The sequence below is a fragment of the Cygnus atratus genome, chromosome 29, assembly GCF_013377495.2.
Source record: "Cygnus atratus isolate AKBS03 ecotype Queensland, Australia chromosome 29, CAtr_DNAZoo_HiC_assembly, whole genome shotgun sequence".
Lineage (NCBI taxonomy): Eukaryota > Metazoa > Chordata > Aves > Anseriformes > Anatidae > Cygnus > Cygnus atratus.
In genome coordinates, this window is record NC_066390.1 from 22,775 (window position 1) to 48,751 (window position 25,977).

The following is a 25,977-nucleotide window of genomic DNA, read 5'->3' on the forward strand; positions in this document are numbered from 1 at the left end:
GAGTGGCCGACCACAGAGAGGAGGCGGCGGGCAGAGCGCCCCATGGGGACTGTGGGATAGCGGCGGACGCGGGACGGGCCCCGGCCCCGGCCCCGGCCCCGGTCCCGGCCCCCGGTGCCGTCCCCGACAGCGCCGCCCCCGGGCTCCAGCCTTCGTGGATTACGTGTCTTCAAGAATGCCAACAGAGGGGCCCTTCCCAGCCCTCCATTAGCACCCAGGGGTGGGTCCTTGCTCCCCCCTCCAACCTGGATTTACCCCAATAAATGCCCTGGTTCAAAGTGTGTCCGTGCTGGCATCTCCTTCGGGCTGCGGGACACGAGCAGGACCCAGCTGGGCTGTTTGAAATGCATCTTTTACTGTGCGTACAAGCCCTCCAAGCACCCCCTGTGTAGCTCCAGCACTGCCTGTTCCATTTGTTATAAATGACTGAGTCCCAAATAGGACTGCAATCAAAGTTTACAATTTATTGAACGAATAGAGGCAAGCAAACAGCGCTGGGTGCGCCGGGAGTCTCTGCTCCACCAAGACGCACACCCGTTACATAAGACGGCTGATTTTTTATACTCCTAGGCTAATACATATTTATTACTACTTCTAAAAGAGGCAGGGTTATTATAATTGGTTTCCCGAATCCAAAGTCCTCCCAGGGGCGCCTCCTTATCAGACTCTGGTAGTCTCTCGGGGGCCGCTCGGACGGGAGGCTCATATTCTTCCTCCTTATCTGGTGGTCTCCTGGCCGGATGTCAGAAGTTACTGCACGTCCCTGCAGAGTCAGCAGTTTTCCTCTAAAGAAATCCCTTTGTTCTCTTATCACCTAAACCCAGGCCTCAATGTTAACCCTTCAAATCCCTTAGTGGCACGAATTGCTGGACCATTCCTTACACATTCAATCCAGGGCCTTTGCTGGAGAGCTGCAACTGCAGGGGCAACATCTCCTCTTGGCCACCCATGGGGCAGGCTGTAGGGTGTGAGTGTGGGGGGGATGAGAACAACCTGAATGCACGGGGACACCCCAGGCTGGCAGAGCTGATTTCTGCTTGTGCTATTTATTATTACTGGGATGGAACAGAAGAGATGTTTCTAGAAACAGAATCCTGGAATGCTTTGGGTTGGAGGGGACCTTGATGACCACAGACCTTAATGACACCCCCCCCAGTGCCCCCCCTCAGCATGCCCCACGGCACGGAACCTTCCAGAGCGGCCCCGCCCACCCAGCCCGGCCCTGCCTCAGCTCTGCCTCGCGCCTGAGGGTGATGAAGGCTCTGCACCCCCACAAAGGGAGGAGAGGAGAGGCCAGGAGAGGAGAGGGGGTTCTCTGTGGCAGGAGCTCTGTCTGCCTGCTGGTCCCCTCCTATTACCTGCTCGCAAGGCGCTAGGGGGTGATGTGCTTCTCATGGAGCCTCTGCTGGCTGCCTAAGCCTCAGGGCTGCTAGGGACTGGCTCCACCAATCTATCTCCCTCTCACTCTCCCTAATGCTCCTCAACCCAGTACGCTGCTTTAGGTACCACCCTCAAGGTTGGCTGAAACACATGAAACTGAGCTGCCACATCTTTATAATGTTATTATTCTTGTTCAAGAAATTTTTTTTTTAAGAAATCCTTGTGGATTTTCTGTCTGCCCATGAACCTGCACTCGATAGATACAGGTGTATTCTGGGTTTCCCCAGTTGCTTCGCACCTCCAATTTGATATGGCGGAACATTCTGGGAGGCTCCTTCTGCAAAGAAAACAGGGGGAAGCATCGTTACTCAGGTGGGAAGAGCTGCAGCACAACCATGTAGCTCTCTTTGCCAGCACTCCCCTTGCTGCAGACCAAATGGCAGCCCTGACAGAGGAGGAAGCACGGGAAACCAGAAGGCCCTTTCTCGCCAGCGCCATAGGGGCGCCCTCCGTGCCTAGAAAGCAAAGCCCTGGCCTCAGAGGCTTGCTGAGGGAATTGTGGAAACCCAAGCTGCTCTGCTCCCTAGGCTGCCTTGGGACACTGGGACGGTCTTTCTGATGGAGACAGATGTCTGCAATCTTCCCTCCCACCAGCAATTCTTCCTCCTCGCCCTAAACGGGACTAATTCCCTTCCAGAGCCCCTTCCCACTGCTGCTTTTTCTGCTTTACCAGAAAGAAAGGGAAAGCACTTCCAAAGGTGGGCTAACCACCTCGTCTTCCCAGCAGGAGCTAGCCACATGGGAGAGCAGAGGGTGGCTTGGGTGATCATCTGAACCCTCTCTTCCAGAGACTTGCAGACAACCTGGCCTTCCTCCCTGCCATCCTGCCCACACGCACTTGCCATACCTGCACATAGAAGGTCTGAGCAATCACTCTGTCCACGTCGTAGATTAATAGCCCAAGCAGCGTTTCCGCTTTGTCCTCATCCACTCCCTCAAAGACAAGAGATGATGAGAGCAGGTCAGTCTCAAGCAGGCCATCAGAAAAAGAATATGCTGAGGCCAAAGCTGGGAACCCTTTCCCACCTTCCTTGGCTCTAGCAGTATTCTAGTACAAGTGAGAGTGAACCCAAGTCAGGGCACTCGGAGCAATTGCTCCCAGATCCTTGTCTGTGAACCGCAGAAGAAGGTTCCAGACGTGTCTAACAGTGCTCAAGTGTCTCCAGTGCCCCTCGATAGGATGCGGTGCTCTGCAGCAACCAATCCTCAAATCTCTGAGGGAACACGCCACGCCACGCTTTCTGGCACTGCTTTTCCTTGGGGCCAGGGCCTCCCAAAAAGAAGTGCCAGGCAGAGACTTACAGAGACAGCAAACTCTTTTGGGGCACTGCTGACTTCCCCGGAAGGAGAGACTCGCTTGGAGATATGTCAGATGGTGAAAGCTGTTGGCCAGATTTTCACCGGCAACCGAATGACGACGTGTCCCTGAGATCCTCGGAAGGCCCAGCAGTCGCCTGGGGAGATACTTGGCTGAAACGAGAAAGCCAGCGACCGTCAGTGGCAGGGCAGTCAGAGAGCCAACAGATCTGGCTGTTCAGCAAGGAGCCACAGACCTTGCCTTCTCTATAGGTCGCAATTCATCTCACAAGTAAACGCTAGTCTATGAACAGAAGGTGAAGATGCACAAGTTTTGAGAGTGTCTAGGCCCAATCGCCTTTCGCAATCCACTTCTGCTTTCTCAAAGGCTACAGAGTCAGGGTGGTGTTCCTAACGTATGTCACTCCATCACCCTTCAAAAACTGAGCTGGACCTGTGAGGACCATTTCAGGCATTCTTCAGGCTGATTTGATTGACCAGATCAGCGCTGGGGGGCCCAGAGAACATCTCTTGCAGCTTCCATGGCTCGGCACACCCACTGAACTCCCACCCGTGCTAGAAACGCATGGTCTCCCAGCCAGAAAGCAAGAAAGTAAACCGGCTGTCACAATTTCTCTTGCCATACCTGCAATATAGCCTCTGGATGTTTTGCAAAAGAAAAGAGTGGAAAAATCCACCGCTTCTTCATGCCTTTCCCACCATAACTCTTGGATGTCCTCTCCATATCAATTGTGGCACCTGAAATGAATATGGAAAGAAGTTCACTAGGACAGGCAGGAGATTAGCAGAAGCAGTGAATTATGATGTGTTTCTCGGGCTGAATGCAGAGCTTGTTGCTTTGGGGAGTGTCAGACACAAGCTGAGTGCAGTGAACTGTCTGTCTGCATACCTATGGATTTCAGGGCCCAGTCAGGCATCCAGGTGTCGATTTTAAACGCCTTTTCAAATGCATCCGTTGTCAAGTGCAGAATGTTCTGGAAAAAAAAAAAAGGGGGGGGGGGAATGGAGACACAGCAGTTCTGCATGAGCACTGACTCCTAGCAGAGAGCTAAGGAAGGGCTCTGTGTCAGAAAATTCAAGGCAAGACCTGTCAGAAAAGGTGCCAGACTGTGAGCATTCCCAGATGAACCAAGTGAAGCCTCAAAAAGGCCACCAGTGTCCAGAGCCACAGCACAGACTGCCTTCAGGTTCAGCCTGAGCCCCATGTTCCCAACCCTGTGTACTCTCCAGACCAGCCCGGAGATGGAGTCATGCCCTGAGCCAGCTGGTGCATGCAGAGGCCCCCTTCCAGATGGCCTGGAGGGTGCGCCTGCCAGCTAAGAAGCCTGACCTGCAAGTTTCTAGGAAGGGCCTCCAAAGCCAAGCCAAGCCAAGCCCAGCAGGTGCCTGGCTGGACACCCAGCCCAGGGAGGAGTTCACAGCGCTGCTCAGAGCGGCTCCAAGCCACAAGCAAAGCTGAACCCTGGCGGTCAGGTGTTGTGGTGGTTTTACTCGGGTGGGCGGCCGAGCTCCACCACAACCGCTCTCTCACGCCCCCTCCTCAAAGAGGAACGGGGAGAAAATACGATGAAAAGAGCTCAAGGGTTGAGATAAGGACGAGGAGATCGCACAGTAATTATTGTGACAGGCAAAACAGACTCAGCATAGGGCGATAGTAAGATTTATTGCCTATTACTAACAAGCTAGAGAAGCGAGAAGCAAAGGAAAGAAACCAAAAGCACCTTCCCCCCCCCCCCCCACCCCTTCCACCCTCTTCCACCTCCTCCCCCTGAGTGGCGCAGGGGAACGGGGGTTATGGTCACTCTATAGTGCTTCTTCTCTGCCGCTCCTTCTCGGTCACTCTCGTCCCCTGTGCTGTGGGGTCCCTCCCACGGGATGCAGTCCTTGCTGAACTGATCCGACGTGGGCTGCCCACAGGCAGCAGCTCTTCAAGAACTGCTCCAGATATGGGTCCGTACCACGGGGTCCATCCCTCAGGAGCAAACTGCTCCAACCTGGATCCCCCACGGGCAGCAGCTCCTGCCAGGTCACCTGCTCCTGCGTGGGCTCCTCTCCACGGGCTACAGGTCTGGCCCGGAATCTGCCCCGGCAGGGGTCCTCCACAGGCCGCAGCCTCTGTCAGTGCAGGTCCACCTGCTCCACCGTGGTCTCCTCCACGGGCTGCAGCGTGGAACCCTGCTCCACCATGGTACTCCATGGGCTGCAAGGGGACAACCTGCTTCACCGTGGTCCTCACTACAGGCCGCAGGGGACTTCTGCTCCGGCGTCTGGAGCACCTCTCCCCCTCCTTCTGCACTGACCTTGGCGCCTGCAAGGCTGTTCCTCACTCCTCTCACTCTCCCGGCTGCTGTGTGGCACAGCTTTTTTTTTTCTTTTTTTCTTTTCCCTGTCTTAAATATGCTCTCACAGAGGCGCAAAACAACATCACTTATTGGCTCAGCTAATAAGTGATTAATAAACTAATAAACCCACTCCAGGTGTGGGGCAGGCAGCACAATGACAGAGCTACCACTGAAAAGGGCCAAGAGGAACCAGCAGGAGGAAGCCCTCAGAGGGCACCGAGCTCTCTGACTCGCCCCGAGCACCTTTACCTCTCTCTTCTCCCATTGGATGTGATTATCTTCCAGAACCTCGCTCATGGCCTGCACAAATTGTTCCACTGCAGCAGACGCATGGGCTTCCTTCTCCTTTAGCTCCTGCCTTTTCTGGTCAGTTGAAACCAGTGAGGTCCTGGAGGCAAAGGGAAAGCAGATCTTTCCAGCAGCAGCCCATCAGAGGAAAGGGCTCCCATGGGCCAGCTACCTCCCCCCTCCCTGAACCCCCTCAGCCCCTTTTCCCTTACTCTGGTTTACAAAAGGCTCCTTTCCACTACCCCAGGTAAAGGTCGGGAGCCCTGGAAACAAGGCAAGGGAGTGCAAAAATAGCACACAGCTGGCTGAGACAAATCCCCAGAAAAACTTCCATGTCAAGAAAGCGCTCTTACCCAGTAGACTTGTGCTCTGCTTCGGGCACCGCTACACTGCCTGGAAGATAAAGACACTCCACTGGAGAAAGCATGAGGAGCACCGCCGGGGCTTCCCAAAGGAGAATGCCCCAGTAACAGCTGGCAAAATTTTCCCCTGCTTCGAGGCAGTTTGGAGAGATCCCAACTCAATAGCTGAGCTCTTTAACTAGCTATGGGCAGCGGAGCATCTTCTGCATTTCCATTTGCTTTCCTATCCCACCCAGCCTCTCCCAGCGGTACAGAGGGAGCAAAGGCCTCTTCTGCCAAAGTGCTCCTCTCTTCATCCTGTCACTGAACAGGTCACTTGGGAAGATCTGTCTCCACATTGAAGCCCATCCAGGTACCAAGATGGACCGACCAACACAATTGCCCACAACCCACTCTCTGTCTCAGCAGTGATGAGCCTTTGACCAAACTCCTCATTTTCCACATGGACACGGGTGGGCAGAGCCATGGCCTTCGCAGGCATTGGCTTTCCCACACCAAGACACTTACTTGCAACACTTCTTTTCCCCATAGTGTCCAGCCCCAGAAGTAGTCACCAGCTGTGGGTCACATCATCAAGAGAGAGTTATTTTGCTTAGGCTGCTAATGATCCCTGTAGCCCCATTTTCTTCTTTCACACCCACGGAGGGGTATGTGGGCTGGGACAGGTGCTACTGCTGTAGAGAGAGGCTTCCATCCCAGCCTCCTGGGCCTACACCAGGCCCAGGCGTTTAGAAAATGGAGGAGCCCTGCTCTGACAGACTTGCTGACGAGACCAGTGATGTGGTCTAGTGCCTGGAGAACATGCGCAGAGGCCATGGTTGATTCTACTCACAGGGTCATAAAGCAAAGCTATAAAGCTATACAGAGGGCCCCACAGCCAAGGAAATTTTACTGGCTGCAAGCCTGTCACTGCCAGCACCCATACAAGTCCTCAGGCAGGCGGGAGCAGGCCTGTAAAGGCCATCTGTGGCATTCACTGCATCACAGAAATGGGCTCGTCAAAGGTGTACAAGGACAGTCTCTCTCCCTAGCTCTGCAAAGATGATTTTTGGTCAGGAATACTCACCAAAAAGGATTGGAAGCAGCATTACAATGAGCTTCAGAATCCTCCTGCCTTTCTGGTGGGTGACGCTTTTTCTAAAGGAGAGGGAAGACCGTGGTTATGAGAGCCCACTTTTGGGACACACATTTTCCAGGGATCTGATGACCTCAGAGGGGCTGCCTAGGAAGGAGAGATCCTGTGGGTTAGTCCCCAGCTCTGCCTTCTCAAAGCCTACAGAGTCAGGGCGGTCTCCCTAGTGTATATCGCTCCATCACCCTTCAAAAACTGAGCTGGAGCTGTGAGGACCAGTTCAGTCCTGACTCATTCCTACCACCTTCTTTAAACCCTTCCATAGACTCTATGCCATGCTGGGAACAGCAGCCCCCGCTCAGGATTGGGGTGAGGGGCCTGAACATCTCTCTTGGCTCTGTCGTGCCTCTCCCCGGGGGGTCCCACAATCCACACCCCATCTGCACCCCCAGCCCAGGAAACAAGGAAATACTGAACCATTTCATGCCAGAGAAGTCAAAAGTTCTTACTTCCCAGTGCAGACCCTTCCCTCACAAGGGCCCACAGCAGGGGCATCTCTCTGATCAGCCGCACAACCATGATCTCCTGCAGTGAAGACATGGACAACCCGGCCGTCTGCGCTTCTTGCCCCTGCTGCGGACTTCACGGGGCTCGGGGTGCTGCCCAGCCTCTGCTGGAGCTGTGATGGGGCACCTCTTCATCCCAGCACTGCACAGACCCTGCCTCCTCCGTGCCCTTTGGGGGGGGGGCAGGGCCTGGGGTCTCTGACAAGAGGCTGGGAACTGCTCACTGTCGTGCAGCATTGCTTCGAGGAGTCAAGAGTTGCTCAGAGATGCCTTGAGCTGCTTAAGAGAAGGCAAAGGGCTCTCCGGAGCAGCCGTGAGGAGCAAAAAGGAACCCCCAAACTGTCTCCCAGTGGCAGAGGGCTGCCCAAAGCTGATCAGTGCTCCAGGAAGGCTTTTAGAAGGAAGGCTTTTTTAACTATCAAGTTCCCATCTTATCACAGAGCCTAGATGCGGTGTCCTTGCACCCTCCCTCCAGGTATTTATACACAGAGATGAGATCCTCCCAGAGCTTTCTCTTCTCTCTGCTGAGCAGCCCCAGCTCTCAGGCTTGCCTCATGGGAGAGATGCTCCAGTCCCTTGATCATCCTTGTAGGCTTTAGTTTTACCCTCTCCGGTACATCCATGTCTCTCTCTCCCTGGAGAGCCCAGCACTGGACAGAGTACTCCGGGTGTGGCCTCACCAGGTCCGAGGAGAAGGGAAGGATTGCTTCCCTCGACCTGCAGGTAACAAAGCTCCTAATGCAGCCCAGGACACCATGCGCATGCTTAGCAGCAAGGGCACACACGGCTGGCTCATGATCAACTTGGTGTCCACCAGGACTCCCAGGTCCTTTCCTGCAGAGCTGCCTTCCAGCTGGGTGCCTCCAGCATGGCCGGGTGCCTGGGTTGTTCCTCCCCAGGGGCAGGACTCTGCGCTTCTCCTTGTTGGACTCCATGAGGTTCTTGTCAGCCCACCTCTCCAGCCTGTCGAGGGCTGTCTGGATGGCCGTGCAACCCTCTGGTTACTCCTCCCACTTATGTGTTATCTTCAGACTTGCTGAGGGTGCATCCTCCCCGATCATCCAGATCCTTAATGAAGCTGTTAAAAGGGACTGCACCCAGTATTGACCCTTGGGGCTCCTGGCCTCCACCTAGACTTTGCACCACTGATCATCATCTGAAGGGATGCAAGACACGGACTCCTGATGGCTCTTGAACAGGAGACGTTTATTGCCCTTTTTCACTACTGCATATACTTTCCCTGTAGCCCCATGCGCCGTCCACGTGCCCGAATCTGTCATACAATTGGTTAGAGACCCTCAGACACACGCCTCGAGCCAGCCAGCAATTGGCCACTGCCCAAAGCTCATCTTTAACACTGGAGCCAATTTACTTTATCTCGACCTTGCTCAAGTTTTTGTTTCCACCGCTTCTTTCCTCATTATCTCTAATTCAGGGACGTGTGAAACAGCGCAAAGCCACCTGCGAATTCCTTTCCCACAATCATCCTCTGGGCTTGGCCAGGCAGACAGTTTTTGACCCACCTCACGGTCTGCCCATCCAGACCATACATCAGCCACGTCTCTAGGAGGATCTTGAGGGGGACAGTAGCAAAGGCCTTCCTGAAGTCCAGGAAGACAATATCTACCTCTCGGGATATCAGGCTGGTCATTTTCAGGCAGGCAGGAGCTTATCAAGGTGATCGAGTGTTACTTCCCCTTGGTGAATCCCTGCAGGCTCCTGATGATTTTCTTGCCCTTCATGTGCCTGGAAGTGTTTCCCAGGATTGGCTGCTCCATCACCTCTGACCGTTACCTGACTCTCAGGTGTGTACTCAAGGTTGTGACAGTGGGTTCACTGGATTCCATAATACACCAGGAAATGGAGATTTTTGTTTCTTATGTTTATTACAAGTTACTACAAATTACCACTAGTAAAGCAAATGAAGACTTAAAATAATGACTCAAATGTGCACCTATGTATATTGCTTGAACTGCTACTGGTGCAGCACTCACCAAACTACTCCCAGGATTCGGACCAATCGATGGCGGACAAAGTCTCACTTTGGGGCTAATTTGTGTCATGGAGTCTGGAGTCAGCCAATCATTCTCACTGAGGGTCCCGTCTGTTGAGATCTGGCAGAGAGAAGCCCTAGCACAGGGGCTCTTGGAGAGAATCTCCATTTTGTAGAGAAAGTGGGTTATTTTTTACCTTTAGAGCTATTGGGGCTGTAGTACACCACCACCTGGAGCAGCCAATAGCTGTTGCTGATTGCTGCCCTCCCAGACTCTCTTCCACTTTCCCAGGCCCTTTCTACCTTTCCAGGGTGCTAAGTTTGTTGTCACAGTTTCTTGTTTTGTGCTTCTTGAGGGTACCTCAGGACATCTCAGGATCTCAGCTGTTCTTCTCAAGGATTCCCTTCAAGGATGCCCAGGGTTCCCAGGCTAGCAGCTCCCAGGCTAGCAGACATCTTTTCTCTGTCAGTATTTTTCCCTTAATAACCTGGTCGCCTTCATGGTGGCTCCCTTCAGGAGTGAGGTGAGGCTGACCAGCCTGTAGTCCCTGGGTCCTCCTTGACCGTCATGAAGACATGAGCAACATTTGCTTGCCTCCAGTCCACTGGCGTTTCTCCCACTCTCCACGTTCAATCCCAGATTATCAAGAGTGGCCTCACAGTGACATCTGAGAACTCCTTCAGCACTAGCGTCTGCATCCCGTTGGGGCCCTTGGACTTAGAAATGTCCGGTTTGCTTTAGTATTCCTTGACCTGATCCTCTTCCACTGATGGTAAATCTTCCTTGCTCCAGCCCTTCCCCTTGTCTCTGGGCTGTGGGATTCCTGAAGGCTGGTCTTGCTGGCAAATATTAAGGCAAAGAAGGTGTTCAGCACCTCTGCCTTCTTGTCCCTGCGCTGTGTCACCGGGTCCCCTGTCTCCTTCAGTAGCGGAGGAGGCTGCGGCATGCAGTGCTGGAGCTACACAGGGGGTGCTTGGAGGGCTTGTAGGCACAGTAAAAGATGCATTTCAAATAGCCCAGCTGGGTCCTGCTCGTGTCCCGCAGCCCGAAGGAGATGCCAGCACGGACACACTTTGAACCAGGGCATTTATTGGGGTAAATCCAGGTTGGAGGGGGGAGCAAGGACCCACTCCTGGGTGCTAATGGAGGGCTGGGAAGGGCCCCTCTGTTGGCATTCTTGAAGACACGTAATCCACGAAGGCTGGAGCCCGGGGGCGGCGCTGTCGGGGACGGCACCGGGGGCCGGGACCGGGGCCGGGGCCGGGGCCGGGGCCCGTCCCGCGTCCGCCGCTATCCCACAGTCCCCATGGGGCGCTCTGCCCGCCGCCTCCTCTCTGTGGTCGGCCACTCCTTGCCGGGCGGCTGATAGGGGCGGTGCTTGAGCGGCGCCGACCAATCCCGACAGCGCCGCCGGCGCCGGGAAGTCTCCTATTGGTCGGCCCCGCGCCGCGCGGGGACCAATCCCCGCCGCCGTCGGTTTGGAAACCGGCGGCGGGCGGCGCGGGGCCCGTAGAAGGGTCCCGGCGGGGCCGGGCGCAGGGTGCGGAGCCCCCATGGCATCTCGCGGCCCCCCCGGCGCCACGGAGCCCCGCGGGACGCCCCCGTTCCGGGCGGACCCGGCGGCGCTGGCCGCGATCCTCGGCGCACCGGGACCGGGAGCGCGGCCCAAGGCTGGGCCCGGCGGCGCCGTCAGGGCCTCGCTGGCCGGGCGCGTCCCGCTGCGGCTCGGCTCCCTCCGCACCCAGATGAGCGCCCCCGGTGCCGCCGCCCGCTGCCGCCGCCGCCGCTCAGCGCCCCGCTCCCCGCAGGCCTCGCGGCCGCTCCAGCGCCACCTCGACCGCGCCTCCGGTTTCTCCGTTCGGGCTCCCGGGGGCCCCCCGCGCCCCCGTGCCCTCCCTGCCGCCGCCCCGGTTCTCGAGCCCCGCGGCGAAGCCCTGAAGGAGGCGGCCGGGGCCTGGTCCCGCAGGTGAGGGGAGGGAGCGGGGGAGCCCCGCCGGCGGCTCTCGGCGCGGGGCGGGGGCGGGAGGGGAAGGGGAGAGGCCGGTGCCGGGACGCCCCTCCCGGGACCGACTTTGGGGCTGTCCCGGGGATGCTCGGTTCCTGCCACGAACCAGCCACACACAGGACGAGCGCACCCCGGCCAGCCCCTCCCCCGCTGTTTTTTTTTTGGGGGGGGGGGTGGTCCTAACGCCACCCCTAAGGCCCCCACACCCCTGCAGCCTCCAAAAACACATGGACCAGGATCCCCCCGCAGTGGTGAAAGCAGGTGGGTGCCCCCCCACCCCCCGCAGCACCCAGGTGTTTGGGTGCTGCCCCCCCTGTGGCTGTGACCCCCCACCCCCCCCACCCCATAACTGTGCCTTTCCCTCCCCACAGAGACTCTCCCGGACGCGCTGGCCCCTGTCCTGCCCAGTGAGCAGCTGAGCGAGACGGGGGGAGCCACGGGGGCAGACCCTGCCTGGCCCGCCGAGTGCCCGCTCGCGTCCCCTCCTCAGCCAGGGGCACCGCAGGAGCTGCCTGGGGGGCACAGGGGCCCCCACAAACCGCAGGGGGGGCCCAAGCTGCACTGCCAGGTTCCCTCCTTACCCAGGAGAGTGCATCCATGCTCCCAGACCCCCCCTCGAATGAAAGCAGCACCCCAGGTATGCCCCCTGCCCCCCCCACGCTGCCACCCTGCACTGGGGGGGGTTGTACTGGTGCTCAGGACCCCCCCCTGCCTGCAGGCACTGACGCCCCCAGAGCATCTGGACCCTCCAATGTCGGCTTGGCTCGCCGTGTGCCCATCACCAAGGCCATGGTTTGTATGGGGGGGGGGGGGGGGTGAAGGGGCAGGTGCCAGTGCTGAGCCCCCCACCCCAAAATCCCCCTGCCCGCCATCTCGCCCTGCAGCGCTTAGAGGCATCCAAAGAGCGCTTCTTCCGCACACCGCGCCTCACCCCCCGCAGCCGCATGTTGGGCACCCACCAGGTGGGTAACAAGCCGGGGGGTGGGGGTCCAAACCCACCCCCCTCCCCCCCTGCTGATGGCAGCATCACCCCGCAGCGCCCCCTGAAGTGGAGACTGGCCCTGTCCCCCCAGCCTGGCCCCAGCACCGATGCTGCTGACAGCAAGGAGGAGGCCCCACCCTGGGTGAGTGCCAGGAGGCACTGAGCCCTTCGGGGATCCCCCCCCTCAGAGGCTGGCACTTGTGGCAGCAGGCCCCCCACCCGCCTGCCTTGATTTTGGCATCCCCCCCGCAGGAGAACATTGTGGTGCAGCTCTTCAGGGAGGACGAGGGCCAGCAGGCCCCTGAGGGGCAGACACCAGCTCTGCCCAGCACCTCGCCAGGCCCCAGCACGGCTCAGGTGGGGAGGTCCTGGGGGGTCCCTGTGGAGGTGGGGGGAGGTGTGGAGGATGGAGCCTAACTGGGGGGACCCTCCTCCCAGGACAGGGCCGTGGTGCAGCTCTTCAGGGGGGAAGAGGGCTGGCAGGATGCCGAAGTGATGGTGAATGCGGCGCTGGCTCTGCCCAAGGCTCAGGTGGGGAGGCCTTGGGGGGGGAGATGGACAGACCCTGGGTGAGGGGAGGGAGACCTGGGGTCAGAGGGGGACCGGGGAGCGGGGCAGGGGGAAATTCCCTGGGGAGGTGGAGGGGACCCCAGGGTTCAGACTGGAGGGCACTGCGTGGGGCAGGGAGGCCGGGGGCACCCAGGTGTCGTGCCCCCATTCCGGGGGTGTCCCATGCAGAGCTGTGCACTCAGGCTTTCCCCCGCAGCGTGTGACCCTGCTGCTGCAGCTGCTGTGGCAGGATTTGCAGGGCCTTCCTGGCGTGATGGAGGTGCTCAGGAACCTTTGGGGTTGCGTGGCCCAGCACGGCCTGGTCCCCGTGTCCCCCCACCAGGGCCCCTGCAAGTACCCGGGGCAGCTGTGACCACGTCCACCCCCCCGGGGCTGGGGGCTGCCCCCGTGGGCACCATCACGCTGCTAATAAACTCTTTTGTGCTGCACGTTGCCGCGGGGTCTCTGTGGGTGCTGGGAGCCCCTGCCCTGCTGCTGCCCCCATGGGGGCCCTGGGTGCTGCCCCCCTGGCAGGCAGGGCTGCGCTGTCCCCCCCATGATGGCTACGCAGTGCCTGCACTGGGGAGGAGGCTCTGGGGAGGCCCAGGGTTGTGGGGGGGGGGGGACATCTTGGGGCATCCTCCTGCCACCCTGGGGACCCCACAGAATCATCTAGGTTGAAAGAGACCTCCAAGATCCCTGAGTCCAACCTCTGACCTAACACTAACAAGTCCTCCACTAAACCATATCGCTAAGCTCTGCATCTAAACGTCTTTTAAAGACCTCCAGGGATGGTGACTCAGCCACTTCCCTGGGCAGCCCGTTCCAATGCCTAACAACCCTTTCGGTAAATAAGTTCTTCTTAATACCCAACCTAAACCTCCCCTGGCGCAACTTTAGCCCATTCCCCCTTGTCCGGTCCCCAGGCACATGGGAGAACAGACCAACCCCCACCTCGCTACAGCCTCCTTTAAGGTACCTGTAGAGTGTGATAAGGTTGCCCCTGAGCCTTCTCTTTTCCAGACTGAACAATCCCAGCTCCCTCAGCCGCTCCTCGTAAGACTTGTTCTCCAGACCCCTCACCAGCTTCGTTGCCCTTCTCTGGACTCGCTCGAGCACCTTCATGTCCTTCTTGTAGCGAGAGGCCCAAAACTGAACACAGTACTCGAGGTGCGGCCTCACCAGAGCCGAGTACAGGGGGACAATCACCTCCCTAGACCTGCTGGCCACACTGTTTCTTATGCAAGCCAGGATGCTGTTCACCTTCTCGGCCACCTGAGCACACTGCTGGCTCATATTCAGCCAACTATCAACCAGTACTCCCAGGTCATTCTCTGCCAGGCAGCTTTCCAACCACTCATCTCCCAGCCTGTAGTGCTGCTTGGGGTTGTTGCGCCCCAGGTGCAGGACCCGGCACTTGGCCTTGTTGAACTTCATACAGTTGACCTCAGCCCATCAGTCCAGCCTATCCAGGTCATCCTGCAGAGCCTTCCTATCCTCGAGCAGATGGACACACGCACATAACTTGGTGTTGTCTGCAAACTTACTGAGGGTGCACTCGATCCCCTCATCCAGATCATCGATAAAGATATTAAAGAGAACTGGCCCGAGTCCTGAGCCCTGGGGGACTCCACTGTCCTCCAAAAGAGGACAGTAGTCAGAGGGGCGAACCAGGTTGGGAAGCTTTCTGGCAATGTCCCTGACTCTGGCCCCAGGGAGGCAGCAGACCTCCCTATGGGTAGGGTCAGGCTGACAAATAGGGCCCTCTGTTCCCCTGAGAAGGGAGTCGCCTACAACGATCACCCTTCTTTCTTTCTTAGTGGAGGCAATCTTGAGGCGTGGAGTCGACTTCCTCGCCCTAGGCATCCTCCTGGGTAGGCTTTTCACCTCACCCTCACCCACCGGTCTCTCAAGCTCCAGGGCCTCAAACCTGTTGTGTAAGGGCACCTGGGAAGGCAGGGCTGGTAGGGAGGGGGGTTGCCTGCGACGTCGAGCAGGGACCTGTTTCCATTCCTCCTCATCTCCTAGGTCCCCTCCCTCTGCTCGACAGGGCAGGGAGCCCACCACTGTTTGGGGTGTCTCACCCTGGTGCCTTTCCTTCAGGCCTTGATACGGTAGTATCCTATCTCTTTTGGAGGAAAAATGGGCCTGAAACCTGTAGTGCAAACTTTAATTAGGGATGGTCTTTTGGAGCCTTGTATGTCACCATATAACCCTCCAATTTTACCAGTACAAAAGCTGGATGGTTCGTACCGACTAGTGCAAGACCTGAGAAGGTTAATGAGATAACACAAAAACGCCACCCTGTGGTTCCTAACTCTTATACTCTGATGAGTAAAGTTCTTTGTGAGCACAAATGGTTCCGTGTTATAGATCTAAAGGATGCCTTTTGGGCATGCCCATTGGATCCTGAAAGCTGGGATATTTTTGCATTTGAGTGGGAAGACCCAGAAACGGGCCATAAACAACAATATAGATGGACTATTTTGCCTCAAGTATTCACTGAATCCCCTAATTTGTTTGGGCAAGTATTGGAAAAGACTTCAGAAACATTTCACATCCCAGAAGAGGTGATGTTGTTACAATATGTGGATGATTTATTGAAATCTGGGGTAGAAAAATCAAAGGTAAAAGAAGCCACAAACAAACTCCTGATTTTTTTTAGGAGAACATGGGCTAAGGGTATCTAAAGATAAAATACAGTATGTGGAAGAAGTCAGGTATTTGGGACATTTAGTCTCTGAGGGCAGACGGAGAATAAACCCTGAAAGGATTCAGGGAATTGTGCAACTTCCTCTCCCTAGAACAAAGAAGGAATTAAGAAAATGTTTAGGTTTAACTGGATATTGCAGATTATGGATAGAGGCATATGTGCAGAAGACAAAGATTATATCTCAAATTATTGGAGGAAGAACCCAATATATTGAATTGGACTGAAGAGGAAAAAGAAATAGTGGAAAAATTAAAAGAAGATCTTATTACGGCACCAGTCTTAGCTCTTCCTGCCCTGAATAAATCATTTTATCTTTTTATAACTGTAAGTGAGGGTGCTGTTTTGGGGGTCTTAACCCAAGAATGGGGAGATAAGAGGAAACCTGTAGCATATCTGTCTAAATTATTAGATCTCGTTTCCCGGGGATGGCCAGAATGTATTCAGGCAGTAGCAGCAACTGCCTTATTAGTAGAAGAGAGCAGGAAGCTGATCTTTGGTGGGCAATTGATTGTTGTTACCCCCCACCAAGTGAAGACTATCCTTACACAGAAAGCAGGAAGGTGGCTGACAGACTCCAGAATACTAAAATATGAAGCTATAATAATTGAAAAGGAGGATTTAACTATAACTACAGAATCCATTTTGAATCCTGCCTCCTTCTTGTCAACGGGAACTGAAGATCCAATGGATATGGAACATAACTGTTTAGATCTAATAACCAAACAAAGATAAGATTAGTTTTATAAGATGTACCCTTAAAGGAAGGGGAAATATCGTTTATAGATGGGTCTTCTAGGATGGTACAAGGGAGGCGATGTAATGGTTATGCCATCGTTGAAGGGACAGATGGGAAAGTTGAGGAAATGGGAAGCCTGCTTAGTAATTGGTCAGCTCAAACTTGTGAATTATATGCATTAAATCAAGCACTGAAGTTGTTACAAGAGAAACAGGGAACTATATATATAGATTTGCGATATGCATATGGGGTGGTACATACATTTGGAAAAATTTGGGAAGGAAGGGGTTTAATAAATAGCGAGGGAAAGGCATTGGTCCATGAAGAATTAATTAGACAAATTTTGGAAAATCTATTACTACCAGAAGAGATTGCTGTGGTACATGTGAGAGGATATCACAAAGGAAACTCCCTAGTTGAATGGGGAAACAGAATTGCAGATGAAAAGGCTAAAGAATCAGCCTTGCAATTGGAAGTAGAAATGAAGCTGCTTCTTGTACCTGAAATAAAACCTCCACCTGAAAAGCAGATATTCAGTGAAAAAGAAATAGAAGCCTTCAAGGAGTTAGGAGCAAAGGAGTCAGAAGGACGGTGGACTCTCCCTGATGAGAGAAATGGTAAATAAACAAATAACGAGGGAAATTTTAGCTGTTCTACATCAAGGAAGCCACTCGGGAGTCCAGGTGATGTGTGACTCTGTATTAAGAAAATACGTATGTGTAGGAATGTATACCCTAGCTAAGCAGGTCTGTAATAGTTGTATAACATGCCAACGAGTGAATAAGAAGGTTCTGTGGAAACCACCTCTGGGTGGACGGGAGCCAGGACTTTGACCTTTTCAGAACATCCAAGTAGGTTTTACTGAATTACCTAAAGTGGGTAGACTTAAGTACTTGCTAGTATTAATTGACCATTTGTCAGGATGGGTAGAAGCTTTTCCTTCAGTATCAGCAACAGCTAATGTGATGCTAAAGATAGTCCTAGAACAAATAATCCCCAGATATGGGATTGTTGAAAATATAGGTTCAGATCAAGGAAGTCATTTTACTTCATCTATTCTGCAAGGATTAATGAGAACTTTGGCAATAAACTGGGTTTCATACTCCATGGCATCCTTCCTCCTCTGGGAAAGTGGAACGAATGAATCAGACATTAAAGAAACAGCTGTCAAAACTGGTTTTAGAGACTAAACTTCCCTGGACAAAATGCTTACCTTTAGCTCTTCTCAGAATTCAAACTGCTTCTAGGAAGGATACAGGAGTTTTGCCATATGAGATGTTGTTTGGACTACTGTACCTGGATAGAAGTGGTGAGATGCCTACTTTTGAAAGTAAAGATAATTTTCTTAAAAACTGTATACTCAGATTGTCTTCTTCCTTGACATCTCTCAGGGTTCGTGGACTGTTGGCACAAAGCCCACCTTTGGAATTCCCAGTACATTCATTCCATGCAGGAGATTGGGTCCTGATCTGTACCTGGAGAGAATCAAAACTCCGGCTTGAATGGGAAGGACCATTCCAGGTACTACTAACTACTGAAACAGCCGTAAGGACTGCAGAAAAAGGTTGGACTCACTATACTCTAGCGAAGGCATCCGTCGACCCTAGTAGCTGAGAAGTTGTTCTTACAGAAGACTTGTTGAAAGTTAAAATTAAAAAGAAAATTTTCATAGTAGACTCTGGGTGGGATAAAAGCTTATAATTGTAAACCAACCTTTTATTTTTCACAGGTAACCAATGAATGTGACTTGCGATAGGGACAAAGGACTGGCCTATACAGAATTGGAGTGCCCCCAAGGGGGGTTTATTACAATAACAGTGTGCATCTTATTCTTTATATTGATAATTATTTGGAAACCTAAGATTTAAAAATAATGACAGGGAGAGGTCAACTATTAATTTTGACTCTAGTGATTGTATGCCTCAGAGAAGGCCTTGGTCAATCGACAACATGGAAAAAGGATGACCAGACAATAGGAACAGCAGGATACCCCATCAAGATATCAAGGTATGGGTGAATGTGACAAAGAATGAAGTAGACTGCCTAGGGAAATGAGGCCTGTAAGTCTCTCTCTCTCTTTGCTATTCCCTTCCTTGTGCGACAGGGATATCAGAGTTCCCCCTGTGTTCTCCACAGCTGTAGGTAACCATACAGCTTGCTTCTCACGGCAGGGTGTGAGTGCTACCCAGCATCTGGGAGAATTTGCCTTGTGCACTGGGACCCTGACTTGCCAAGGACTTGATGGGAAACTACTCAAGAATTGAGATCCCCAGGGCAGATCTCTGGTGGTACAGTGGAGGGAAGATCTTAACGGTCCACCCTACCATCTAATTGGGGAGGCATCTGTGCACTTGTTCAATTAGCTATACCTTTCACCCTGGCATTTGAAAGAGAAACATCACGTGTATCCAGAAGAAGTAGAAGATCCTTAAGAATATCATTTGATGAAGGAGTACACATAGATTCTATTGGAGTGCCCAGAGGAGTTCCCAATGAACACAAAGCTAGAAATCAAATTGCTGCAGGGTTTGAGTCATTACTGTTCTGGTGGGTAACAATCCACGAGAATACGGATTGGATTCATTACATTTATTATCATCAGCAGAGATTCATAAATCATACAAGGGATGCGATAAGAGGAATTGCTGAACAACTAGATGCCACCAGCAGAATGGCTTGGGAAAACAGAATAGCATTACATATGATGCTCATGGAGAAGGGAGGTGTGTGCGTGATGCTGGGCAACCGTTGTTGCACTTTTATCCCCAGCAGTACTGCCCCGGATGGCACAGGAACTAGAGCATTGCAAGGGCTTACCGCCCTTGTCGATGAATTGTCAGAAAACTCGGGAACAGACACTTCCATCACAGGATATTTGGAATCTTGGTTTGGTGAATGGAAAGGGATGGTAGTGTCCATATTTACATCCTTGATCATAGCAGTAGGAGTTTTGACAGCCATCGGTTGTTGCATTATCCCCTGTGTGAGAGGGCTGGTTCAGCAGTTAATTAAAACAGCACTATTGAAACGAACAACCATGGAGCCACCACCCTACTCAGATAAGATGATGATATTAGAGGAGATGGAAAGCAAAGGAAGTGAAGAGGAAGATATCTACCAAATTACACCTTAGAGAGAGTTTTGCAAAAATCAACAATTTATAAAGAAGAAAAGGGGGGAATTTGGGGAACAAAAATGTTGGTTTTGCACCAGAATTGGTAACATAAGCACAGGAAGTCCCAGGCATACCAGGTATGCTGCTTCATGGGAATGCACAATGTAAAGACAAGCTGCTTCCTGGATTTGCATAATGGGGGGGGGAGGAGGGAGAGAAGACAAGTTCTAGATTGATATTCAACAGAAAAGCATTGATTAGGATGTATGTGACCAGATGTAAGAAAGAGTGGTTTTGTGGTTTTTGCAAAGAGATGTCACATTGTATAGGAGGAAGGAACGTGGTGTTGAGATATGCTTGCAGTGATAAGAAAGCTTACCAGACAACCTTGTAAAATGCAGACAATAACCACACTCCTTAGCGCAATTAGGCAAAAATCACGGTGTCAAGTCAGATAAGGGAAGAAATATTGCCACCTCACAGAGCAAAAAAAAAAAAGTCATGAAAACCTTGAAAAAAACCAGGCTGGCAACTGAAAGCCATGTATTATTTGTGATGCGCCAGATAGGTTGTGAACCTGGACTACCCAGTCAATGGGGAAAGAGGGAAGGGTCCTGGTCGTCAAGAGATAAAGTATATAAACTGTGCTATGGAACTAGTAGGTATGCTCCTGCCTGCGGGACGCCCACCATTGCAATCGCAAATAAAAATGCTGCTTTGCTGAGATCCTCGCCTGAGCCCGTTATTGGGTACAAAGCGTTTCCTACAGGGGGTGCCACATCCCTTTGCTTCGCAGTGGCCGCTCGGATGCTGCGCGTGGGATTTTTGCTGGAAGTGGCAGTGATAATGCAGGGCTGGCGCCGTGCTCCCACCCTCAAGGACTCTGCTGCTGCTCACATGACTCCGGACACCCCCGGGCAGCTCAGCTCCCCCAGGCTTTTCTCACTCCTCCTCCTCAAAGGGCAGGGGAAGAAAATACAATGTAAAAAAAAATAAAGAGAAACTCAGGGCTCAGACCAAGGAGCAGTTTAATGAAAGGAGAAGCAAGCAGAGGCCCCGCAGAAGCAAAAGGAGAAAATTCTACTGTGCTTCCCCTCAGAGAGTGATTATCAGCCACAGCTTGGGAAGCAGGGCCCCAGGAGCAGTGCTTGGGGGGGTGCACAGATATTTCTGTGGGGAGAGTCCCCCTTCTCCTTCCCCGCCTTGTATTGCTCTGGGACACACAGCAGGGAGCAGCCCTTCGGGGGGTTTGGGTCAGGGCCCTGGCACTGCCCCCTCCCCAGGCTATGGGTTTGGGGGACTGTGGGTGTTGTACCAATGCTGCTCTCACTCCAAGAGCACAGCACCATGGGGAGGGTGAGCTCTGTCCCCCCTCACACCCAGTAAAGGGGACAGAGCTGGGTTCTGATCCCACAGCCCAGGGGGACATGCCATCCCACACTACCTCTTGCTCAGCCATAAAAGCAGGGGGAATGAAGGGGATGCTCGGGGCTGTAGTGTTCATCCTCCCAAGCCAGGCACATCGAGCTCCGCCTGCCTGGAAGTGGCCAAGCAGCCACCCGCTGCTGGGAAGCACTGAATGAGTACCTTGTTTTGCTCTGCTTGGCCCCGCAGCTCCTGCTTTACACCGTGATTACACTGTGACCTGGCTCTGTCTCCAGCCCGGACCTTGGGCACTTTTCCCTTCCCCATCGCATGGTGGGGAGAGGTCGGTGAGCAGCAGGGGACACAGAGCTGCCTCCTGGGGCTGAGCCCCAGAAGGGGGAGCTGGGGCTGCAGGGCACTAGGCTCAGCCTGCCCCCGGGAGCACCCCCATGGTCAAGGGGCTTGGGGCAGCCCCAGCACAGGGGGCAATGGCCCCGTGCAGAGCAGGGCCCCACAGCACGGAGGAAACACACCAGACACAGACCCTAAGACAGGGAATGCTTTTTATTCAGACCCACAGGAGAGGACGGGTGGGTCCGTAACAGACGTCTCCATTTCACAGACCATTTAACAGCACAGACAGTGGCGCACCCACTACTACAGACCCATCGGGGGGTCTTCCACTACATTTGTTCCCTGTACAAGCAGCACCGTTGTGAAGGTTTAATACTCCTCCCCTTCCTCCTCTCCCTCCCCTTCCACTGAGTCCACCCCCACCTCCTCGTAATCCTTCTCCAGGGCAGCCATGTCCTCCCTGGCTTCTGAGAACTCCCCCTCCTCCATGCCCTCCCCCACGTACCAGTGCACAAAGGCACGCTTGGCATACATCAGGTCGAACTTGTGGTCCAGGCGGGCCCAGGCCTCGGCGATGGCCGTGGTGTTGCTCAGCATGCAGACAGCGCGCTGCACCTTGGCCAGGTCCCCCCCGGGCACCACCGTGGGAGGCTGGTAGTTGATGCCCACCTTGAAACCAGTCGGGCACCAGTCCACAAACTGGATGGTGCGCTTGGTCTTGATGGTGGCGATGGCGGCATTGACGTCCTTGGGCACCACGTCCCCGCGGTACAGCAGGCAGCACGCCATGTACTTGCCGTGCCGCGGGTCGCACTTCACCATCTGGTTGGCTGGCTCGAAGCAGGCGTTGGTGATCTCGGCCACCGAGAGCTGCTCGTGGTAAGCCTTCTCGGCGGAGATGACAGGGGCATAGGTGGCCAGGGGGAAGTGGATGCGGGGGTACGGCACCAGGTTGGTCTGGAACTCGGTCAGGTCAACATTCAGGGCCCCGTCAAAGCGCAGGGAGGCAGTGATGGAGGACACGATCTGGCCTATCAACCTGTTGAGGTTGGTGTAGGTGGGCCTCTCGATGTCCAGGTTCCTGCGGCAGATGTCGTAGATGGCCTCGTTGTCCACCATGAAGGCGCAGTCGGAGTGCTCCAGCGTGGTGTGGGTGGTGAGGATGGAGTTGTAGGGCTCCACCACGGCCGTGGAGACCTGCGGGGCTGGGTAGATGGAGAACTCCAGCTTGGACTTCTTGCCATAGTCGACTGAGAGGCGTTCCATGAGCAGGGAGGTGAAGCCGGAGCCGGTGCCGCCCCCAAAGCTGTGGAAGACCAGGAAGCCCTGCAACCCTGTGCACTGGTCAGCCTGGAGGGAGAGATGGGTGGGGGGGCCATGATTAAGCTGGGCAGCAACAGAGCTCACTCCTTCCTCTCATGATATTTGGGGATTTCCAGCAGCAGAGCACAAGCCAGCAGGATGGGGTGACCCCAACTCGCGTTGTTGGAAACCCTCAGAGCACGAATCCCCTGGGGAAGCCCCTCTGCCCCCAGAGCCCGTTGGGGTGGTGGGGGCAGGACGTCTGCAGCTGCCCCTGCCCGTGGTTTGGCCACAGAGCACTGAGGGGAGGCAGGGCTGGGGGGGCCCACTCAGTCCATGGCTCTGCTGCCTCCCCCAAGCAGCCCCTTGAGCTCCCAACACTGCTGAGCGCAGCTGGATGCAGCTGCAGCCAGAGCCAAGGAGGAACAAAGAAGGAATTGCACAGCTCAGCACCACCGGGCACCTGGGGACGCGGCACTGTGGAGCAGCTCCAACACCACAGCTGTGCCGCATCCCGCCACCAGCCAATGGCAGCCACTGAAGAACAGGATTACCATTTATTAATATATTAAGTCTAAACACAGCCTGGCTAGTTCAGCGGGAAGGGCAAGACCGAGAACCAGAGCCTTTGTCCTCATCTCACCACCCACCGGCGCCCCCCACACAGCCCCCCCAGCCCTACCAGCTTGCGGATGCGGTCGAGCACCAGGTCGATGATCTCCTTGCCGATGGTGTAGTGCCCCCGCGCGTAGTTGTTGGCCGCATCCTCCTTGCCTGTGATCAGCTGCTCGGGGTGGAAGAGCTGCCGGTACGTCCCCGTGCGCACCTCGTCTGCGGGACAGCCCGAGCACCCTGTTAGCACCAGGCACCCCCCTGGCACCCACCACCGCCCACCCCGGCTCCCCGTGCTCACCGATCACCGTGGGCTCTAGGTCCACGAAGACAGCCCGGGGCACGTGCTTGCCAGCCCCCGTCTCGCTGAAGAAGGTGTTGAAGGAGTCGTCCCCCCCGCCGATGGTCTTGTCGCTGGGCATCTGCCCGTCGGGCTGGATGCCGTGCTCCAGGCAGTACAGCTCCCAGCAGGCATTGCCAATCTGCACGCCCGCTTGGCCCACGTGGATGGAGATGCACTCGCGCTGCAGGGACATTCATGGTGCTGCGTCACCCCTTGTGGCTCAGCTGAGGCCCCCCCACCCCACTCACATCCCATTCCCCCCCCCCCCCCCCCCCCAGCTGCAGCCCCAGCCCAGGTCCCCCAGGATGCTGCCCCCAGGAGGGGCTGGTGCTGAGCTGGCCAGGGCAGGATGGGGCCAGCCCATGCTAGGGGCCAGATCCTGCCCAGGCCCATCCTATTGTTCTGGGGGCTGCAGGGGGCCCTGCGCCAGGTCCACACCCAGTGCAGGGTGAGGCTCAGCACCGGGGGGGACCATCCTGCTCTGCCCACAGACTGAGCCTGTTGAGCCACTGTGACAGTGCCTGTTGTGTGCCGGGGGCTCAGCACCATCCTGCCCTCTGGGGCTGTGACCACACCCAGTGGGAGATGAAGTCCCAAGGGTCACATCCTGCCCTACCCACCCCATGGAGACACAGCAACAGCCAGTGTGGGCTGAGGGCTCAGCACCAGGGGCTTATCCTGCCCAGTGGGGTCCTCATTGAGCCAGGGCCACACCCAGTGCAGGACTGGGGACCCCATCCTGCCCCCAGTGCCACCTCCAGTGTGGGACACAGCACTCAGCACCCGGGAGCTCACCCTACCCCTGCAACTACAACCACACCCAGCACAGGCTGAGGGCTCTGTACCAGGGGCCTGATCCTGCCCAATTTAACAAGAGCCACACCCAATGGGGGCTCAGCACCGAGGGCCCTATCCTGCCCTGTTGGATCGGGGCCACACCCATTGCAGGCTCAGCACCAGCCAAGGGGGCTCCTATTGAGGCCCATTTACCAGGAGCCACACCCCATGGGGGCTCAGCACCGGGAGCCCCCCTTCTGCTCCACTTAAGGAGAGCCACGCCCAGTGCGGGCTCAGCACCGGGTGGCCTCATCCTGTCGCGTTTAACGGGAACCAGGGGGTCCCATCCCACCCCGTTTAACGGGAGCCACACCCAGGACGGGCTCAGCACCGGACAAAGGGCCCCGATCCTGCCCTGTTTAACGGAGACCGCGCCCTGAGCGGGCTCAGCGCCGGCCGGGGGGGCCTCATCCTCCCGCGGTGAGCTCATTACGGGCTCGGCAGCTCCGCCGGCCGCGGGGGGGGGGGGGGGAACCGGGAACAAAGGCGGCGGCGCGGGGGTCCCAGGCGGGGGCGCGCACGGCCCGAGCCGATCCCGATCCTGGCCCCGGTGCCCCCCCCCGCGCTCACCATGGCGGCTGCTCGGCTCCGGGGCTTTCTCACAGCACGACGCTGAGGCGGTCGATGTAAGAGACGCGGCGACGCTGGCGGCTGGGCGCGGGGCTTTATAGGGCCGGGGCGGGGGGGCCGGGGCGGGGCGGGGGGGGGGAGGTGGCGGCGGCGGCGGCCATTGGCGGCGCGGGGATGAGGCAATGCTCCCCCCGGAGCCGCAGACAAAGCCGGGCGGGGCGGGGGGGCCGCGGGCTGCGGTGGGTGCGGGGACGGGAGGGGACAAGGGAGGGACAGCACGGCTCGTCGCGCCGCTGCCCCCCCCCCCCGTCCCGGTCCCGTCCCGCCGTGCCCCGGTCGTGCGGCCGGCCCTGCCCCGGGGGGGGCCATTCTCCGCCGTGCCCTGGTCCCGGCCATGTCCCCGGTCGCATCCCCGGTGCCCGGTCGTGGCCGTGCCGCTGCCACTCCCCCCCACACACACGCCCTGCTCCCCGCTCCCGGCGGTGCCACCGGCCGGCTGCCCCCGGGCCCTGGTTCTCAGCTATGGCGCTGTCCCCAGCCCCGGCCATGTCCTGGGGTGTCCCTGCCCCCATCCCCAGCCACATCCCTGTCCCCATCCCGGCCGTGGCCCTGTCCCCGTGCCTGGCCGTGCCCCAGTGCCCTGGTTCCCAGCCACGTCTTGGCCCCCGGTGCCGCCATGGCCCCGTGCCCGTCCCCGCTCCCTTCCAGCTGCCTCTTTGTGTGCCACCCCCGGGGGCCCACCGAGGGGGGGGGGGCCTGGGGCCGTTCCCAGACTCTGCTTCCCACCCCTCCCCGCCCCGGGAATGGCCCCGGCACCAAGTGGCAGCCGCTGTGCGGCAGCTGGTGGCGGGGAAACAGCTGGGACATCGGCCGCTCGCCGCCCCGAGCCCCCCCCCCGCCGTCTGCTGCAGCCCCCCCCCGCCGTGCCACTGCCCCCCCTCCCCAGCCCCAGTGGTCCCTGCAGTGGCCGGGGTGGGGTACGGGGGGTGCCGGGGGTCGTCCCCCAAGGCTGGCCCCAGCTGCTGCAGGTGGAGCTGCCAGCATCGCCCCCCCCCGCGCTGAGAAATCCCATTTTTTTCTCTGCATTTCCCGCATTACGCGGATTTTTGGGCA

The 25,977-nt window shown here is 56.3% G+C and overlaps 3 protein-coding genes across 6 annotated transcripts; 1 reads left to right on the plus strand and 2 right to left on the minus strand.

The window, feature by feature from the left end:
• Positions 1–1,573: 1,573 nt before the first annotated feature.
• LOC118261023 (SUN domain-containing protein 3-like) lies at positions 1,574–9,038 on the minus strand. Its single transcript, XM_035571658.1, is given in 8 exon segments — positions 1,574–1,717; positions 2,288–2,374; positions 2,743–2,910; positions 3,383–3,495; positions 3,647–3,731; positions 5,349–5,487; positions 6,816–6,886; positions 8,916–9,038. Coding segments are annotated over 8 exon segments (930 nt in total).
• A 2,050-nt stretch (positions 9,039–11,088) lies between these two features.
• On the plus strand, positions 11,089–20,088 carry LOC118261010 (uncharacterized). Of its 4 annotated transcripts, none has more exons than XM_035571627.2 (9): positions 11,089–11,347; positions 11,601–11,647; positions 11,758–12,023; positions 12,105–12,178; positions 12,271–12,348; positions 12,424–12,510; positions 12,621–12,725; positions 12,812–12,899; positions 17,758–20,088. In XM_035571627.2, the coding sequence occupies exons 3-9, from the start codon at positions 11,984–11,986 to the stop codon at positions 17,832–17,834; spliced, it is 549 nt and encodes a 182-aa protein (XP_035427520.1). In that variant the 5' UTR covers positions 11,089–11,347; positions 11,601–11,647; positions 11,758–11,983; the 3' UTR covers positions 17,835–20,088. The 4 variants fall into 4 exon arrangements, with proteins under 4 accessions (XP_035427520.1, XP_035427521.1, XP_035427518.1 ...); XM_035571625.2 differs by having other exon boundaries at positions 11,102–11,347; positions 12,807–12,899; XM_035571623.2 differs by lacking the exon at positions 17,758–20,088 and adding an exon at positions 13,135–13,366 and having other exon boundaries at positions 11,130–11,347; positions 12,807–12,899.
• Positions 20,089–21,392: 1,304 nt separating this feature from the next.
• Positions 21,393–24,975, minus strand: LOC118261006 (tubulin alpha-1A chain). The gene is made up of 4 exons (XM_035571619.1): positions 24,865–24,975; positions 23,416–23,638; positions 23,185–23,333; positions 21,393–22,550 (listed from the first exon to the last, which is right to left on the minus strand). Exons 1-4 carry the CDS (start codon positions 24,865–24,867, stop codon positions 21,570–21,572), a joined length of 1,356 nt encoding a protein of 451 aa, XP_035427512.1. The 5' UTR covers positions 24,868–24,975; the 3' UTR covers positions 21,393–21,569.
• Positions 24,976–25,977: the final 1,002 nt, after the last annotated feature.